Source organism: Prinia subflava, chromosome 16 (genome assembly GCF_021018805.1).
Source record: "Prinia subflava isolate CZ2003 ecotype Zambia chromosome 16, Cam_Psub_1.2, whole genome shotgun sequence".
In the NCBI taxonomy this organism is placed as follows: Eukaryota; Metazoa; Chordata; class Aves; order Passeriformes; family Cisticolidae; genus Prinia; species Prinia subflava.
In genome coordinates this window covers 3,712,136-3,731,830 of record NC_086262.1, presented here as the reverse complement: position 1 = coordinate 3,731,830, position 19,695 = coordinate 3,712,136, and the positions used below count along the sequence as shown (strand labels likewise).

At 38.0% G+C, this 19,695-nt stretch overlaps 1 protein-coding gene across 2 annotated transcripts in view; it reads left to right on the top strand.

The window, feature by feature from the left end:
- DOCK2 (dedicator of cytokinesis 2) overlaps window positions 1-19,695 on the top strand; it is a 158,838-nt gene that overhangs the window by 25,937 nt on the left and 113,206 nt on the right. For both annotated transcript variants that reach the window (XM_063413581.1, XM_063413580.1), the window contains exons 18-25: window positions 1,798-1,981; window positions 2,085-2,182; window positions 3,191-3,280; window positions 3,519-3,619; window positions 6,074-6,208; window positions 8,409-8,517; window positions 15,510-15,580; window positions 15,862-15,968. In XM_063413581.1, coding sequence (XP_063269651.1) covers window positions 1,798-1,981; window positions 2,085-2,182; window positions 3,191-3,280; window positions 3,519-3,619; window positions 6,074-6,208; window positions 8,409-8,517; window positions 15,510-15,580; window positions 15,862-15,968 — 895 coding nt within the window. The remainder of the gene's footprint in view (window positions 1-1,797; window positions 1,982-2,084; window positions 2,183-3,190; window positions 3,281-3,518; window positions 3,620-6,073; window positions 6,209-8,408; window positions 8,518-15,509; window positions 15,581-15,861; window positions 15,969-19,695) is intronic.

Sequence of the window (19,695 nt, the reverse complement as noted above, 5' to 3'; positions counted from 1 at the left end):
CTGTGTGTGGTTGGTACCATTGCTCTGGCTGGACATGGGAAGTGTTTGATCCACTTGGAATCCTTATCTCATGAATAAGCTGGGAATGCAGTCTAAGGAAAATGCTTGCCATAAACCACTATGAGTTCCCCAGGTACAAAAGTGAAAGTTTCAGCAATTTGATTTTGGGTGTGAAGAGCAGCTTTAGTTAGCCCTGGCTGGAAGCAGCACCTTTGACTTTGTGAAGGAAGCAGGGAACAGATGTTTTGACTTTTGTTTTATTTGCCCTCTTGGAGAATGGTGTCTAGCAGGAACTAAGAACCAGAAACCACTCCCAGTACAAAGGAAACTTAAGTTATTTCTCAGCACTCTTCTCAGTAAACAAGTTTGCTGTATCATTAATACCAAGTGAGATGTGTGCAACTAAATCAAGTTGCTTAGGCAAGCCAAAAGAAATTAATGGCAGTGTACAGTTATTTATCTTCTCTTCATTGAAACTATCATTTAAAATATTGAGACTAGAAGGAAAATTGTGGACTGTGGTTAATGTTGTTTATAAAATTCCACCTAATTCATTTCTGCATCAGCTCAGTAATTTTTTTTTTTGAAGTGATAGCATGGATGAGAAATGCTAAATGGAGTTGACCTAGTTTATGGTTGTGAGACACAGACAGATATTCTGACATATGCTTGCCTATTCTAGTATTAAAAACAGTAATTGTGAGCTGTAAGTGTTTAAAGCAGTCATACACCTGGCCTCTCAAAAAGGTAATTTGAAAACTACTAAGTTTAAACTGCCTTTAGGCATTGGATAAAGTTTTTGAGAAACTTTTGGATCAAAGCTTCATCTTTTTCCCATTGTCTGTTTGACTTGTTGCAAAAAGAGGAAGTCAAGACTTTCTTTAGCTTCCACAAATTTGGGCAGTAATTATTTGGCAATCCTGATACAGTCATAGTTGTTGGTACTGCTGTGTGTTTTGTTGCATAAAGGTTTTGCTTTTTGTCTGTTTAAGTCTCTTATAGTCAATTTTTAACCTTGCCTGTTTGATACAAAGTAGAAACTGCATGTCTGCAATCACTGAACCAGACAAAACTGCAAAACTTTAAAATGTCTTTCTAGATCATGGTTTTTACAGCTCCTTGTTCATGCACATTTGTAGACTAAAGGTCTGCAACTGGGTCACATCTTGTCACAGTGTTGTAGCTTTAAGTGACATCTCAAATTCATTCTCTAAACAATGAGGAACATGATTTTTATTGTCATTGTCTAAAATTCGTTTCCTATTTGGGGAAATCCTAAGATAAGACCCAGAAAATCTGTCAGATTGTGGCACAGAAGTTGATGAAAGAGAAGAGGGAAAAATCTCTGTTGTCTCTCTGGTTTGTACTGTACATTCTTCTGAAAATCACGTGCTTTATGTCATTTAGTTCTTGCAGCATACTGTGTGATTTAAAATATAATCCTACCATACCCTGATCTTTTATGTTCAAGGTCCAGGTATAAAGTTATAATGAGGATAGCAAAACAGTGCTGCTCTTCTTTCCTTATTCAGTCCTGTCTTCTGCTTTGGTGCTCTGTGCATACATTCTAATCATGCTGTCTGTATCCTGTGTAGTTTTCAAGGTGATGCTCAACATTCTGCAGTGTCCCACACCCACTGACATTTTAATGAGAAATTGGCTCTTGCTTTTATCTGCCAGGGGTGTCAAAGTCCCTTCCTGCACCTCAGTTTGGCTTACTTCTCTAGAAAGTCCAAAATAAGTCTAATTTCAGTCTGGTGGTGTGAAATATGTAATGAATGGTGTGTTGATTTTCAGGGGGACAGTAAAAAAATGGAGGATGCTGGTGTTTATTTGACATTGCCTTCTACACGTCTGCACACGGAAAGCAAAGGAGCAACCTTAGCCAGGAGCTCAAGTATTGCTGGGGGCCTTTCAGTCAGCTCAAGAGATGCATTCTACATCTCAACTCTTGTTTGTTCTACCAAGTTAACTCAGAATGGTATGTACCTCCTAAACAGGTGGGAGTTTTAGTAAGGAAACATTTGCAGAAATCGATAAGCTAGATTTTAAATTTTAATGTCTGTCCATTTATTTTCTGTTAGTGGGCTTGCTGGGTCTCCTGAAATGGCGCACAAAGCCAGAGCTGCTTCAGGAGAACCTGGAAAAGCTGAAGATTGTGGATGGAGAGGAAGTAGTGAAGGTAAATCTTAAATTTTTATTCTAATAGTAGTTATTCTTCAGGCCCCTTCATACATTGTGCCTTTGTTAGTTTGCAAAGGACATGAGCAAAGCTCTTCACTACAGGGAGCAAGAAAGCCAACACCTGGACAGGATCCTTCACAGTGCTGGCCACCTTCCTTCTGCTTTTTAATTTCAGTTATCTCTGGTATTGGCCCTCGTTGGGCTCAGGGATTTCCAAGATTATTACTAGGAGATGAAGATGGTAATGATAAAATACTTTCCACTATCTCTATTCATCTGTTTCCCTTTGTCTATCTGAAGTATCACAAACAATTCCTACAGCTTTCTTTGCATTTCTTAATATTAATTTACATGTTGATACTAAATCCAAGAAGTGTTATGTACCCAACAAAGCACTTTCTTAATATGATGAGTATACGAATAAAAATTGTTAATATTTTGGAAAATGGCAGATACTTTTACCTTTGGGTCTTTAAATATAAACATTAGATATCTCTGGAGAAAAAGAATGAGAATTAAAAATAAAATAAAAAAAAAAAATAAAAAAAAAAAAAAAAAGAAGAAGGAGGAGTGGATTTTTAAACCAAAGATCTGTGTCCCAAGTCACTGAGGCACTTTTCTTTGATTTAGAGCATAATTTGAATCAGACCACAGAAGCAGGAAAAGTCTTTTTAATCAACATGTATATGTGAAAATAGCAACCACTAATCTGTGTTGCTAAGGAATGTAGTTTTAACAAGTTTTGTCATTTATATAATACTTTTATCTTTTCCATAAGCTTGGAGTTAAGCATGTATTATTGATTGCTTATGTGTCTGAGGATGTAGGTTCTTAAAGTTAAAACAACTAGAGCCTAAACCCTTGGAAATGTTTTCTTAATTTAAGTGATGCTTCAGTAAAGGTAGTAAAATTCTAACTTGAGAGAAACCAAGTCCATTATCAGAAAATTTTCTTGTGAGGTTTCCAAGTTGAATTGGTTATCAGTTTGTCTTGTCATGTTCTGTAGTTCCTCCAGGATACATTGGATGCCCTGTTTAATATCATGATGGAACATTCCCACAGTAATGAGTATGACATCCTTGTCTTTGATGCACTGGTAAGAATCAGCACCAACGAATTTATCTGTCAAAATAAAGAACCTTAGAATTTTGAACTAACTATTAAGTTTTTCAGTTCAGAGAATTAAAGTCTCTATAGAACAAAGGAATATGAATCATTGACTGAAAATCAAATTTCTTTAAAAACTTATATAGTAAATTACCAGAAATATTTTTAGAAAGTTAATATTTAAGTTTGCAATGTGACTCTGGCTAATTTTGTCCATATCTGTTTAGATCTATATCATAGGGCTCATTGCAGACCGTAAGTTCCAGCACTTTAACACTGTTTTGGAAGCATATATCCAACAGCACTTTAGTGCAACCTTGGCATACAAGTAAGTTTGTTTTCTCTTCTTTCTCTTTTTTCCTAAACCTCCACCATCATGTAAAAGAAGTAAATCCTGCTTGTCTTATCTGATGTAATTTATGGTGACTGTTGTTTTGATGCTGCTGTTTGCTTATCTGCCTCTGAGACACATTTGATTATAAGTGGAATTAATGAACCCATAGCAAATGATTTGGGGTTAAATGATGTTTTGGCATTTGTTTTCTATCACCTGAATTTTGCTGTGTCTGAGCACTGATACACCTGTATCCTGTCAAATTTATCAAAAATGCTTTGCTGCAAAACCTTTCCCCATTTGTATCCCTGGCCTTCAGCTGAAATGCCTCAAGTGAGGGCTTGAGGCTCTCCTTAACCCATTTGCATAGGTTTCCACATTTTTTTCACATCAAGTAAACTCAAAGGGAAAAGAATTGTTTGGGAGCTGTCAAGTCTTCATATGCATTTTAGTCTGATGCTGCATAGGGAGGGGTTCAGTGCAGTGAACTGGAATTTTGGTATTTGTTCCGTGTCCTGCTGTGAAATGGAGTTTTAATATTTGTTACTTGGTCATGCCAATGGATTGTAATGGACTTGTAGTGGATTTTTTATTTATTTATTTGTTTTCAACTTTTGGAGCTTCCACTTAACACCCAGATGGGAAGACATGGACTCACAGAAGAGAATAAAAACTTGCAGACATGTTGCACACTAGATTTAATCCTGGATTCCTACTTTATTTAGAATAGGCTTTTGCAGATGATGGTAAGATAAAATGACAGAATTATGAAGGAAGGTAACATCTTCAGCTGGTGCTGATCTCTGGGATGTGCTCTAAGAGGATAGATGTGAGGTTTTAATCTACCTGATGTCTCATTCTGGCAGCCTAGTGCAGTGGCAGATTGAAGCAGAGCTTTAATTTGGAATATGAATAGTACATGGAAGACCTGAGCTGAAGGTTTGGAATAGCTGGGGATGTCTTCTGGTGTCTGTGCTGAATCTGCATTAGTTCTGACTCAACACAAAATGTCACCAAAATCATGCGCTAGACCATGAGTTTCCTAGAGTTCAAGGCAGCAGTGCAAAATCAGCCCTTTCTCACACCTCGCTAAAGCTGAAGTGAGAATTAGTAGGCTCAGAAAGCTCAAGAACAAACTATGTGCTCCCCTTCAGTCCTCTCTCACTCCATGAGTAATAAACACATGTAATTTAATGCTTTATAGTACTGTGAAAGAAGAAAAGGAATGGCACAGAACCTCTCAGGACAGCCTTATTCACATAAAATATTTCCAAGACTTACCTATCTGGGAGTTTCTGGTGGTTTAATCAATGTGGTAGAGGCAAAATAATGTTTATAATTGTTCCCCACATCATGTGTTTTCTTGGCATTATTGATGCAATGCACCTCATGGAAGACTTACTCTGGTTCCAGAATAATTTATGAAATAAACAAGTGTGTGTGGCCTAACTCCTAACCAGGAAGGAAATTCAGTGTCCCAGACATACTGTAACCATGTTGTGATATGGTTGGTTGGCCAAACTGTCACCTATTTATTCAGTTCCTGTTGAGTCATCCCTTCTCCTGGCTTTTAGAGAGCTCTGAGAGGGCATGCACTACACCTACATAAAAGCTGGCTAAATACTGTTCCAACTCAGAGAAGCTGTAAAAAGGAGAAAATGGAAACACACAATGGATGCAATGTCCTGGAGGCTGAGAGGCTGAAAGCACAGTGTTTTGGTCCTGAAATGTGAGTCAGGCTGGGGATGTGCATTAGTTACACAGAGCTGGTTGTTGGCTTTGTTTAGAGCAGAGGACAGTAGGTCTCCATTTTTGTAGAGATGTAGGAAAAAACCCCAGCCACCCTTATCTTAGTTCTTATGGCTGCATTAGGATCAATATTGCATTATCAGTATTGCTTTAATCACTTCAGATGGTTCTATAACTACAAATTAAGGGACTTAGTTTCAGATGAACTTCTGCTCTTTTGTAACCAGCTGTGTCTTTAGCAAATGTTGCTTTTCGATACAGAGTAAGGAAGTGTTTAAATAAAATAAATAATTTAACAGGTATTGTTGTGTACTGGAATATTGTAATATTTACATGCTGTTAATTAGAGATGCAGTGGTGTTTAATCACTTCTCAGTGGAGGTAGGCAGAAGGAATGTTTTGTGTTACTTTGTGCATGTGTATTACAAACTTCTGTGAAGGTATTTCCAGGATTGTGTAAAGTCATGCTGCTCTTTAGGGATTTCAGATTTCTGTCTTGCTTGTGCAGCTAGGACTTTGCTCCTCGTTTGTTTATACTGACAGAATTTGTGCAACATAAATCCAGAAATACACCCAGTCTGTTTTTCTTGTATGTTGCTTGACTAAGCATGAAGGTATATTTAGAGTTGCCAAAGAAGCTAAAAAGGTAATGAAAAAATAATAAAGAAAATGATTTTTAAAAATGTTTTTAAACTTCAGGAAATTAATGAGTGTTCTGAAGACATACTTGGATACTTCCAGCCGAGGGGAGCAATGTGAACCCATCCTCAGGACTCTGAAAGCACTGGAATATGTTTTCAAGTTCATTGTTAGATCAAGGACATTATTTTCCCAGTAAGTACTCAGATATTGCAATTTAATTAGCTGTCTATTATCAGACATAGATGGACACCTGAGAAGTAGAAAAAGTTGGTTCTAGAACAGAGCTGGTTTTATATTTTTACAAATAAAACATAAAAACTGGCAGCTGCTCTAAAATACAGATGTTGCAGAGACATGTTTTATATTTTTGTAGATCCAAAAATCTGTTTTCTGAATCTGAGTGTAAATTCCAGAGATGCATTTGGTAATAGCAGCAGCTTTCAAGGGGTGATTATTCTTTGTGTCAGGTGGCTTGGCCTAAGACCAGGGCATGGCCAAACGTCTCAGCAGATGGCTGGAGGCTGCAGCCTTGTCCTTGAGAGCACCGTGTGCGTCCCCTCAGACTGCACAGAGCAGTGTCACTGCAGTAACCATGGCCACTCTGAATTTAGAGATTTGGACCTCATCTTAAGGAATTTATAGGGCAGACTCAATGTGTGTAGCTCAGGCAGACAGAGGTGTAGTATTTACAAGTGGAATTCATGTTTAGGAGGAAAGGAGGAGGGGAGAAGGAAATGAAAAGTGGAAGGAGAAAAATTGCGTATGTCCTCTCCTCATATAGCACAGACCCATTCCCTCAATTCTTTTCTGCTTCACCTGTCTCCATTTATCCTGAGCTGGTTTTCCCTACAGCTTGTTCTGGTTTCCTTTGCTCTGTGGCTGAAGGATGGTGATGGCAGACTCAGACCTGCAGGGAGAGGGAGCTGTTGGGTGTTGTGTTTGTGGCTGGCATTCACCAGAACAGGAAAGTGTTCTGTTCTAGCTGTCTTACGCTCAGTGGGAGCTCTGATACAATTATTCTCTGATATTCCACTATCTATTAAAAAAAAAAAAATCCATGTAGATTTATCATTTTTTAAATTAATTTTACCTGCTGGATTATGTTGTTTTGGTTGGAGCTGCAGACTCAGAAGGAATTCGCTGCTGTGGATAATACCTTGGAAATATTATTGTCTCTAGGAACTTAGTATTTATAGATGGACCCAGGTAAACAAGGTGTAAAGCTGTATAAGGAAGAAGATGGTGCTCAGGAGAACAGAACACAACTTTATCTTATATTTTTAGCATAGGTGTCATGGCAAAAGGGTATATTAGAGTTTTGGGAAAAGAAGCATTGTGTAGAGTACTATGGAAAATTTCTTTTCTGGATGAAGGTCAGAAAGCAGAAGGGGTTTGTTTCAGGGAGAACTTTGGTCCTCCTTTTAATCCTTCCTGTTATCTTGCAGCTGAAATTGTTCATTGGACAATCTGTCATAAAGTAGATTACTGCAACATGTTGCATATTCAGGTGATTACCTACCCATATCTACTGCTACTTAACTAGAGGTCTGAAACTCTAAATTCATTGGACAATTATTATTATTGTAGGCAGCCTTACATTTCAAATTGAAAAGAAAAGCAAATGACACTGCAAGATATAACTTTAAAAAGAGATTTTTCTCTTCTGATGGAGCAGAAGAGGCAGCACTTAGCTCACAGTGTTCTACTCACATTTCAAGATTCTCTTGTCATCTTCTCTTTTTTCTTAGCTTGTTTTTCTTTAACTCTTGACAGCTGTTTCATAGAACGAATTTCACATGTCACCAGTGTTTTTACTGTTTATGTAGGCAGTGTTTAATACTAAGAGCCAGTATGAACAATACAGGAGAGATAATCTGAGGGATTCAAACTTTGGGACGGGGAATGGAGAAATAATGGAGTGAGCTCAATTTAAATGCTCTTTTAAACTTTTAAGTGTCAAATAGAGACTTGTTTCAAAAAGCAGGCTGGTTAATGGGGCCAGTAAAAATAGGTCTTGGAAAAGTGGCAGCAGCAGAAGACAGAAATTGTCATAATTTGTGGAAAATATCCTAGAGTAGCTCAGTTGTAGTGGAGGAAAAAACCAATTTTTTTTGCATATAAGTTACTTTGAAAGTAAAATGATTTCTATAAGCTCCAATCTAGGAGGTGTCATGCTTTAGAGGCTTTTAAAACAATTGAAAGTGGTTATTGTAGTGTTCAAACTGAAGAATTCCTACGTGATACAGTGAATAGAAGTTATAACCCATTGGGGAAATGTCTATGTACATAATATTGGATCAACTTCTGAAATATATATTTAATGTTAAATCTGTTGCATTTGGGAGAAGGAAACTTTCTGATTCTGAAAGGAACCTAATGCATCTCTCAACAGATTATATGAAGGCAAAGAACAAACAGAATTTGAAGAATCAATGAGGAGACTCTTTGAATCCATCAACAACCTGATGAAAAGCCAGCATAAAACTGCCATTTTGTTGCAGGTTGGTGTGTGCTTGGAAATCTGTTGAATTTGGTTTTTTACATAGTTTTTGTACATGAGCTTTTTATTTTTGTTCTTTTTAAATCAAGGAAATTCATCCAGTATGTCTCTTTTGTAATTCCCCTCTTGGAAGAGCAAGTTGTTTGATAAATTTGGAGCCTAGTTTGAAAAGGTCAGGACAAGATACACTGACAGAAATTCTGTGAATGTAGTTGAGGAGAGAACCAAGACACAGATGTTGGAATGTTTCAAGCAATTTCATGACATGAAGCCTCCAGTGGGATGTGAATGTTTAATTCTTGAGTTTCTTCAGAAAATGCTAAGCAGGGATTCCACTATCTTAGTTGGGAAAAAAAAAATTGTCTTAATCTTTGGGAGTTACATTGTTTAAACTGAAAATAGGATCGGAGTTTGCCATTCATGTAATTCTCAGTTATTCTGACACTTCAGAATCTAATGTTTTAAAGAAAACTAGAAAACAAGGAGCTATAAACATCATCAATATAAAATAATTTGCAGTTCTGTATTAAGATTAAAAAATATCAATATTTCCTGTAGAGTAAAATGTAGAAGATTTATTAGACAGCTGCAATATTGATGCCTTGATACATTCTTTATTAAAAACTTATTGTATGCATTGGGTTTGAATTTTCCTCTGGTTTTGTGTTTTGATTCCTTTTGATATGACTCAGATTAGAAGTGGAAGCTGTGAAAAAGCCTGTGTTGAATAAAACCTCAGGTGGCTGATCTTGAGATTTTTATCAGCTGACACTGTGTGGAGTGTTTATGTGCAACTGCAAAAGAGCTGAGAAAGTAAATACCAAGTTAATTGTATAATACCATGGTTACAGTAATATTCTAAATGCATTTAAAAATCAGTCAGATGCTCTATTACTTGATAATTCTGTAGAGGCCTTCCTGGGAATAGTTTATACATTTGAATACTGCATCAGAAGCAGGAGAAACTTCTGAAGAAAAGAAAGCATCTTTAAAGTAATACTGAAAGAGTTTATATAATAATGTTTGCCCTTATGGTACTCGTACTAATTAAGAAAGAGATCTTGGAGGATTTGATGCTCCTCAGGGAGAGCATCTCACATGGCTGCATTCTGCCCTGCCTGATCTCAAAGGGGCTGTGTGGGTTTGTCCATCTGTGTTTCTGTCTTTGTTTGGAAAGACAGGTGTCTGCCAGGGAAACCCAGAGCCTCCCTTGGAATGGAGAATGTAACCCCCCTCCCTCTGAATTATTATAATTTTGACATTAGGGGCTTCCATGCAAAGATATGGGAATGGGAATAGGAATAACAGTTCTTTACTAGAAAAATCAAAATAAAAAACCAGTAGGACAAACAAACAAAAAAAACCCCACCAACAGAGTCAGAATACAACCTGACACCGTGTTGGTCAGGGTGTTGGTAGCAGTCCAGTCAAGTCCTCCTGGAGTGACAGATGTGGTTCTGTTGGAGCAGAGAGGATACTGTAGAAGGGTGTTTTCCTCTGAAGGTGCAGTGGGGTGAGATGGGTCCTGTTGTCCTCTGGGAATCCAGTGCAAACAGGCTGCCCTGGTGTTCTGAATCTCAGGGTTTATCCAGGTAGGAATGCTGGGCTCCTCCTGCTGGGTGGACCATCTCCCATGGGATGCTGTCATTTTATCAGTCATGCAGTGAGCCTCAATGGCCCATTAATATAAGATATCCCCTGGAGGGAGGATGGGTCCTGGAAGAGATAAAGAAAAAATCTCCCCAAATGGTGTCAACAGCTGGCAATAGAATACATACTTTTGGTTACATCTTGTGTTGCAACCCAAGACAGTTTCCCCTGATGAGCAGGGCAGTTTCTTCTTGAGAGTGACAAGAAAGGCTCATAGAAAACCTGTTCTTCCTTAACAGCTGCTGGGTGTGCAAGGGGCAGTGGTGCCTCTGAAAGGCCACTGAGGGTTTCAGAACAGGCTGTAGTGCCAGTGGCACTGTGACAGTGCATGGGCTGAGGAGTGTGGCTGTGCCTACCCTCATTTCCATATTTCCATGTTTAATGCCAGTTCCTAGTGTTGCACCTGTTTAGCAAACATGCACGGTGTCTTGGTTGATGTTCCTCAGAAACAGCAGAACCTTGGAAACAGAGCTGAGCATCTCTGTGAAGGACTAAAGGAAAGAAATCTATGGTAATTTTACAAAGGACATTTGTGTGTTTCATAAACAGACTAGTTATTAAACTGTTATGCTTTGATCAATACCATATTGACAATCAAATTTTTGGATTTCTAATGAGTGTCGTCAGTTGTGCAAAATGAATCCTATTTATTCATAACCCCGAATATTTTTGGGCTTTTGGGTCTCAAAATCTGCATGAGGTACTGAAAGCTTTCTTTTCAGCAGGAACCTTTTATGGCAGATGTGAAATACTGGTTTATATCATATCTTTGCTCTTGTTCCAAATACTAATGACTCATACAGCTGTGTCTCTGAGAGAAGACTACAAAGAGATTGCTTTACATACAGTAAATAAAAACTACTGTACTGATGTTATAAAATTCTGATAGGGGAGGCATGGAATGAGCAGTGGCCAGCTGTAGTTTTGTGCTGGCTACTGGAAATAAGTTTAATGGGGGCAGAAAATGATAAAATTAACACTCCCTCCCGCATCATCATGAACTCCCTGGGCAGCCACAGCTTTCACAAGGGACACAAGGTATTTCTGTGCCTGTTTGGAGGACACTTCAGTGCTGATGCTTGAGACTCCTTCTCTGGTAGGTGGATGCAGGCCAGAAAAAGGAGATAATTTCTGCTGAGAGGGAGGAGAAAGTAGTAGAAAGAAATTCATAAATCTGCCTCTGCCTAAATCCAACACTGATTTCCCTTGGGGGATTTGAGATGACAATGATGGATGTTGTAGTAGTACAGATTCACTTTGCAAAGTAAGGGACAGGTGGTTATTCAGTGATTCTACACATGGGACTCCATAGATGTTACAGTTTGTGTACCCAGAGAGGGAAGTTCAGAGAGTCTGCTGGAAAAATACAGGAATAATCAGAATATTAAAGCTTTTTTAAATCTGTCACACTTGGAATTATCATTGGTAAGTGGAACATAGATTGGTAAGATCAATTGAATGTGTTCAAGTAGATTATGGTCTGAAGATATCGGAGGAAAAAGTTTTAGGGGCCCTGAAGAAAGTTAAAGTAATTGGGTTTCTCAGGATATTGAAACTTGAACTAGTTTGCAGAGCCCTTGAATGTGAATTTTTAACTCTTATTTCATCCTTAGTTGTCCAAATGCCTGTCAGGTTTAACTGTAGATGATTTAAAGAATTATTTTGAAACCTGAAGTTTCTTGGTCTCTGCTATTTTTTCCCCATAACTCAGTATTTTAGCCAGTAATATTTGCCCAGCCATTTTTACTGATAGAATCACACTCAGACTCGCGTTGAAAATTAATTCACTCAAGAAAGGATTTTTTATAAAATTATGTGTTATATGGAACAGCCTCATCTGTGCCAGAAGCACTTTATTGTTTAAATATAACTTTATCTACTGAGTGAAATCTTACTTCCTGATCTGTTAAATGCAGTATACGTTTACAAGAAGTTAAAAATCTCATTTCAGTCCTTGTTCTAAAGCTGACTGCAGTGGATTGAGGCTTTGACTTACAGTGGTGCCTGAGCTTTGGGAAGGGCAGATCTCTGGTTCTGGTTTGTAGTACTGTTCATATAAGCCTTGAACAGTTGAGGACTGAATTATTAATTTATTGTTGGCAAACTGGAAATGTGCATATTAATCCACAATAGCCCTTAAAAAAAACCTTCTGGAGTTTGTCAAGTTCTCTTTTTTGTTTCAAGAGGCAGACAGACTGCTTCTCAACTCCAGCATTGCATGAAGTAATTAAACTACAATTAGGATTATATTTTCAATGTTTAAGAGCAACCATGTGAGCTGCAGAGTGGCCTGCCATGGTGCTTTGTAAGGCTGGTCCTTGGAGTGGAGCTTGGAGAGGTTTAATTTCACCAGAACAAGAATCAATGTGCAGCTGTAGGGTAGGGATTTCTCCTTTTTAGAGCTTTTTTACAGATTGCTCTTGTAATTATTTAAAACAATTAACTGAGAACTTACACTGCCTTTATGGTGGGAGGGCTTTCTAGGCAATAGACTTAAACCTTTCTTTAATTTCTTTTGGAAGGGATGGTGTTACAGCTTCGTTGCATTTATCAGTTGCTCTTCTGTAGCCATTGCTGGTGACTTTTGTAGATTTTAGAAAGAATTTTTTTCATGAAGTCTATACTTCTGGAGGAGAGAATCCTTGAAATCTGGAAACCTGGAAATTAGTTTCCAGAAACTGCAAAGAGTGTGGTGAAGGGAGGCTTGGGGGTGAGGGGGAATAGGGGAGGTATCAGTACCTCCTATCCTTTGTCTGAGCACTCAGGTCAAAAAACATCATTTTTAGTGGATGTGTTTTGAGTCTGTTTAAATCATCCTCTATTTCTGGGGAATAAAATTGAATGAACGATTTTTAAATTTCAGATTACATGTTTTTTAGATCGTCCTACTGTTGACTTCTGACTTGTAGTCTATGAGTGTGCCCTTTCATTGACCAGCTTGTGCTCTCAACCTTAATTTGCAAATCAGGCCCCTGCTCCTTTTCCAACTGTTCTGCTCCCCAGCTGACACACCACGTTTGACCTACAGATGGTCCTGTCTGCTGCAAATGTCAGCTCTCCCCAGCTCGCTCCCAGGCACTGATTTGAGAAAGCACAACTCCCCGTGCTTTCAGAAACCTGAGATGACACATTATCAAGGTCATTGAAACATAGGAAGAAGAAATTGTCTGTGGCACTGAAAAATATGAAAAATGATGGAATATGAAGCTGCTGCCCTGCTCTCATTCTTCCCCATGCAATTCTGACCCACGCTGCTGTAGCAGGAGATTCTTAGGGCTTTATGCATCTCTGTACAGTTTTCTTATGAGAGATATTAAGCCTAGAAAGGCACTCATAGTGATGCTTTGCTTGTGGTGCACAAAGGGGGATGGCACAGTGACTTCTTAAAGTTGCCTTGATGGCAAGTAAAGTTAGATTAAGAAACAGAGCACCAGTGATTTCTTCGAATGTCCTTTTCATCCCATGGGTACTCGAATTTCATGAATATATATAATGTAATACTGAAAAAAGAGGGCAGCTAAAAATAAGCTTGGTCAGGATAAAGGTTAACATAAATTTAACTGTACATTGTATATGTAAGAAATAATTTTCTGCAGTGCTGTGGGTTTATCTGTATCCTGCTTTAAAAACTAATCTCTTAAGGTTTGAAGAATGCAGAACATCTTGTACTGCTGACTAGGAGATTTTTATGACTTCATTAAGGACAGTGCTCAGTTGTGTCCACAGTGCATCATTTGAAGCAATTATTGCAAATGAAACTTGGGAGTCTAAAATAGTGCAGGGGATGTACTCATCATTGTACTTCAGCTGGAACTGTGGATTTGCAGAGAGGCTGCAGCTCTGTTCTTCCCACTTCCCTCTTATGCAAGTGTAGAACAGGGATGTGTGAAAGTCAGACAGCACAATAGTCCAGGTGTCAGTGGAGTACTGCTTGAAATATTTAGTGGCCACTGGTGGCTTTATTTTTATCCAACATCTTTCACAGTACCTGTGGATTGCTGTAAAATGAAATGCAGATGCTGCTGTGCAGTCTCTTCATCTGTTGCTTGAAAAGCGAGGAGCAGCAGCGCGGCTCTGAATTAAAGCTGGAGGCAGTTTCCAGTTGCAGGTGTTTGTATGGGTGCTGTAAATAGCCCAGGGACTGCCTAAGATCAATAGAAGATACACTCTCTTTGTTGAAGTTGCAACAGCTTTTAAACAGTCCTTTGACTTTTCTAGGTTTGTGTATGAGTGTGGGATGAGATCTGCAGGAGAATGACTTATCTGAAGGTATCATAAGCCAGCAGAGAGTCCCTTTGAAATACTGTGTTCACTCGTGCTGCAGACTAAGCTCTCTTTTTCAAGCAAGACTTAATTAGTTTTGTTTGCCTTTTTTTTTTTATTGGCTACTGTCACAGAAGCTCATACAAATAAAATTATAGCTTTATTGTGTTTAAAAGGTCTAGAAGAGAGCCAAAGAAAGCTGTGCTCTGATTGTCTTCATTCTGTGTCCCCTACTCTCCAGAAAGAGCCCGAGTTTTTAGTCCTTTTAGAACAAGGATCTTGCTGTGTATGTGTAAGAGAAATATTGAACCTAAATAGGCTTCTATCAGATAGATCAGTAATAGAAAACTTCACATTTAGTTTTTAGCAAAATGTTGATAGGAATTTGTACCCCAAAGCTGCACAGTGAAGTAAAGTACTGCAAGTTAGTTTTTATGCCTATTAGCCTGAAGTGTTAGTGGTGATTTTGAGCCTGAAATTGCCTGCTGAAGTCTTCTTGTCCATGTAAGAATAGTAACTTGTCTCTTAGCCTTGTCAGGGTAAGGTTTGATTATCCCATTATGCTGTCAAAACATTCCTGAGGAATTGATGGGAGGAGATAAACCGTGCCACAGCTTGGCTGCAGAGGGTGGCTTAGGGACGTGACACCCCTTTTCATCTCTTCTACAAAGGGTGGCATTGGGGTGGGTGGGTACTGCCAACCTGATTCTGCCTCCAGCAGGGCACATTTCTGGGATGGAATTGGTACAGCTCCTGCTTAGATCAGTGCTTGGTTTACTTATTTGCATCATAAGGACACTTTTAGTGGTCTGCAAAGACCACTAGATCTGCAGAGCCTGAAAAAAATTTCAGTGGTTGGCAAAAAGAGTCAGATCCACTTGGAACTACTGTAGTTCAGTCCCTCTGCATATCCTCAGCATATGCAACTCTGTGACGGAATTTATTCAAATGTGATGTAAAATTTCAGCCTGGGGAAGGAAGTTTATCAGTTTGTTTTGTGTGTGTGTGTCCCAGTGGAGTGCTCTGTGCTGTTCATGTACATACATAAACATACAGGATTAATGTGATCTGTCAATGCAGGTCGCTGCCTTGAAGTACATACCATCAGTTCTTCACGATGTTGAAATGGTTTTTGATGCAAAGTTACTGAGGTGAGTCACTCTTGAACATGTCCCAGTTGTCAGCAATTAACTCTTGTTAATCAGTTTAGGGCCACAAAGCTACACCAGCTGCTACTGATACGACAGTGGTGGGTCCCTGGGTACGTTTGTTACTGGTCTCTTGTCAATATTTGTGATATATAAATAAATGCAAGTCTTAAAAAGTGATAAATGTTTAGAAATATGTGATCTTTTGCTCTTTCTCTTTGTCCATATTAACACCTGATGAATTCATCTGTATGGTATTGATGACATTTTTCCTTTTCCTGCAGCCAACTACTATATGAATTTTACACTTGCATTCCACCAGTGAAACTACAGAAGCAGAAAGTGCAGTCCATGAAGGAAATCGTACGCAGCAACCTTTTTAAAAAACAAGGTAAGTACAAAATGCCTCTAAGGCTTCAAATAAATGTGTGAAAATTTTCAGTGACTTACGTGTCGTGCAATTCACGTTTGAAATTGAGTGAAACAAATACTGAAAGAGTGTGAACGCCAGAAGCCTGAGCTCTGGAGGGGATTCATCTCTTTCCACAGGATGGCAAGAGCTGTGCAAAGTGTGATTGCTGGCCTAGAGCAAGGAACAGGTGGGACTCAGAGGAATAGTTTTGTGTGGTTTTTTATGTTCCAGTGGTTAGGTGGGTGAGCTATATGTCCTTTCAACCCATTTTAAGGTCTGTAATGGAATAGGAACATGAAGTGAAACCCTGTGAACACAGATGTTGTATAAGGCCTCTGCCTGGGAAGAGGACAAAAGAAAAATCTAATTGTGCTGTGGTGTACTCAGCTGCAATGCAGCATTTCCACTTACAGGAACTGTGATCCTTCTCAGCCTCTATCAGAACTTAGTGTCTTCCTCAGCTCTCAGGAGTGTTAATGATACTGAAATGCCTTTATCACCATTGTGCTCAGTTTGCCTTCATATTATCACAAGAAGTGAATTTTTGCCGAAGGAATCCTGTCAGAGCAGCCAAGTTTTGCATGATTAGTTTCACCTCAGTGTCAAGTGTTCTGACTCCTCTCTAGTGGATGGGATGGTTGCTTCTCTCTCTCACCTTCTTGCTGTGCAGATAACCTTCAGAGCCTGAAAGGCACACAGACTACTCAGATGAGCTCCAGTTCTGACAACTTAAAGATTATGATTCCAGGAATTTGACAGTACAACAGTGGGTTGCAAGTAGTGCTGTGTGTGAGTAGATTGAGAGAGGATTGCTTTGCTCACCTCATTCTGAGTTGCCAGGAGAGTGATGCAGTCCTAACTAGGCAGGACAGATAAAAATTACATTTTATTTTCAGACCTGTGTTGTATTCCATTGAGACTGAATTGTATATTGTAAGCTTTAACAATAACAAGCTGTGTCTGTTGTGTTTTAAGACCATTGTCGATTTCCTGGAAAAAGAAGTCAAGAAAATAATGTAGGTGGTTTTATTGTTCAGATTAAATTAAGTAATATTTTCACCTATTTTTATGTTAACAGTTTCATGGTCAACAGCTGTGATTTTTTTTAAACTATGTGTAAATGCACATTTGCTTTGAGTTGGTGAAACACAAGTAGCTGCAGTATAGGTATCTCCAGACACTGATATAGACTATTAAGAGCAGATCCTAATTAATTTTCAAACAGTTCTAGTCCTGCATTCACAGTTTGCTCTGGTAGTTGACTGTACATTTTACAAGCAGACTCTGATACATCATTGCAGTATGAGCTGCCTTTACTGCTGCTGCTTCTATAATCAGAAGTGCCAGACTTAGTTTTATCTGTGGTGCTTGTGGTGAGCAGAAATTAGACCAGAAGGGGAAATATCCTCTCACAAGAGTGAAAGGCACTCGGGTATAAATAAGGCACTCTCTTGAACTCTTGTTCTTACTAGAGTTCAGTCAGCTAGTCTGTGTTTAATACTGAGAAATAAGGTGGAAGCTATAAACTTCTTTTTGATTCATTAGTTTTTTCTTTAAAGAAGCTTGTCTCACTGAAGTACAATTGTTATTGGTTCACAAATCAGGAGTGATGGTCAGGACAGTAGATCCCAGGCTTGTATAATAAGGAAGAAACCCTAATAAAGATTCAGAGGGAGAACAGTTGAGCATACAATAACTGTGTGCTTCACAGTTCTATTCACTGGTGTACATCCTACAGCTCCTTTCTTGCACCCCTCTGTGTGTTCCAGAAGAGAAGAGGCTGGGTTTGGATTCCCAAGAAGCTTTCATTATAGTCTGCTTAGTGTGGTGCTTGTTTCCTGTGTTTAGCAGGCCTTTCCTTTAGCTGAGATCTGTTAATGCAAAATACTCTGTAAAGCTTTTACTACTCGCAGATAAATAATAATAATAGATTGCTGGTTGCTTGTAAATGCAGCTTGTCTGATGTCTTGAAATAAATACCTGATCTGTCATGGGATGTGTCTATCTCAGAATGCATTGTGAATTCTAAACAGAGGACACGGCTTCTGCTTCTGTATTTTCGAGATAATAATGTATAGGAAATTTTGCTAGGAGGATTGCTAATTCTAGGGACCTTTTATAAAACCAATAAATGGTGGGTTTAGCATAGTGCTGACCAGATAATTAATACATTTTAATTTTTCCCCGACAGGTAGTTAGTGAATTCATTTAGTCTTAAATTTGTAGATAAAAAATGTATTCCCCAAAAGCTCTCCTCTATTTTTTGCTAACATCAGACACTAGACAGCAGAACCAAGCAGCTGAGAGCATGAAGGCAGCATATCACACTTGGTTCATCTGCCAGCCCTGCTGCTTCACCTGTATCCTGTATATCTGGATATTGTGATCCAAACCAGCACCAGTAATTGGCAGATGAAGTGTATCCACTACATAATATGTAAAAATTATCTGCTTGTTCATGTGCTTGTGGGGATTACATGTGCAAGATCTACCTGAAAATGTTTTTACTGGGATACTTAATATAGTAATACTTGGTATATAATTGTATAATTATACTTAGCTGTGTTCTTTTTAGAGGAGTCTGGGGAAATAGATTGATTTTTTTTTTAATTATTAGTTTAAAGCAAGAGAAGTCCTCTGAAGAAGCACCTGCCCAAAATAGAGAAATCAAGTTGCTGTCATTTTAAAATAAAACTAAAACATGCCTTGTTTGTTTTAGCTTTGCCATGACATTTTGTTTCAGCAATATCATGACTAATGTTATGAGAGTACTAACAAAAGAATATTTTTGCTAACTAGAAAGTATTCATTTAAACATTTTGCATGTCAGTAGCAAATCATCCATTTAATAATTACAGGGTGGCTTTTAATCTAAATTGTATTTTTGATTATTTGCATTTATGTTTTGTTTTCAACCTTAACATTGTAATTACCATAACGGGAGAAGCCCGCATCATGTTTAAGTGCAGGCACTGAAGACACTGAGAAGACCAATACACAGTTAAGTATCTATATTATTATTTAATATAATAATATAGATAGTATTGGTTAATATAGCTATTTAATAATGTAACATTATTACATTATTATAACATATATTTTTATTTCATATTTCATATAGAACATATATTATCTATTATATCTTCATACCACTATAACAATATAGATAATGGAATATAGATCTAGATAATGGAAGATAGATAATATTATATAATAGATAATAGTTATAATAGATAATATTATATAATATATAATATTATAGCAGTATCAAAACATTTTTGTACTGTGCTGTTTTAATACTGGGCATGGTCAACAGCAAATAAGTCTTTTTTCATTTACATTGCTGTGGCTTAAAATAGAAAATTCTAAAGGTGCTCTTTTTGCTCTACATTAAATACAATCGATTTTACAATTAATTGGGTAGAGAACCAAGTGTGTGTAGGGTGTAGATGCTGCCTGATTCATTACTGCACTCAATGAGCTGGAAGGTCATTTACAAGAATGAAAGCACATGTAGGCTATCTCAGAACAGGATACAGCATGATAATTAAGGTAAGATTGCCAACAGTATCATTAACTAAAGTTCACATTTATCTAGAACAGGTAGTACTTTTTCTGCCATGAATATGGAATATATTTAACCACACTGCTAATTACAGCCAAGTCTATTATTTTGTGTATGTTTCAGATTATCCGTTTTTCCTCC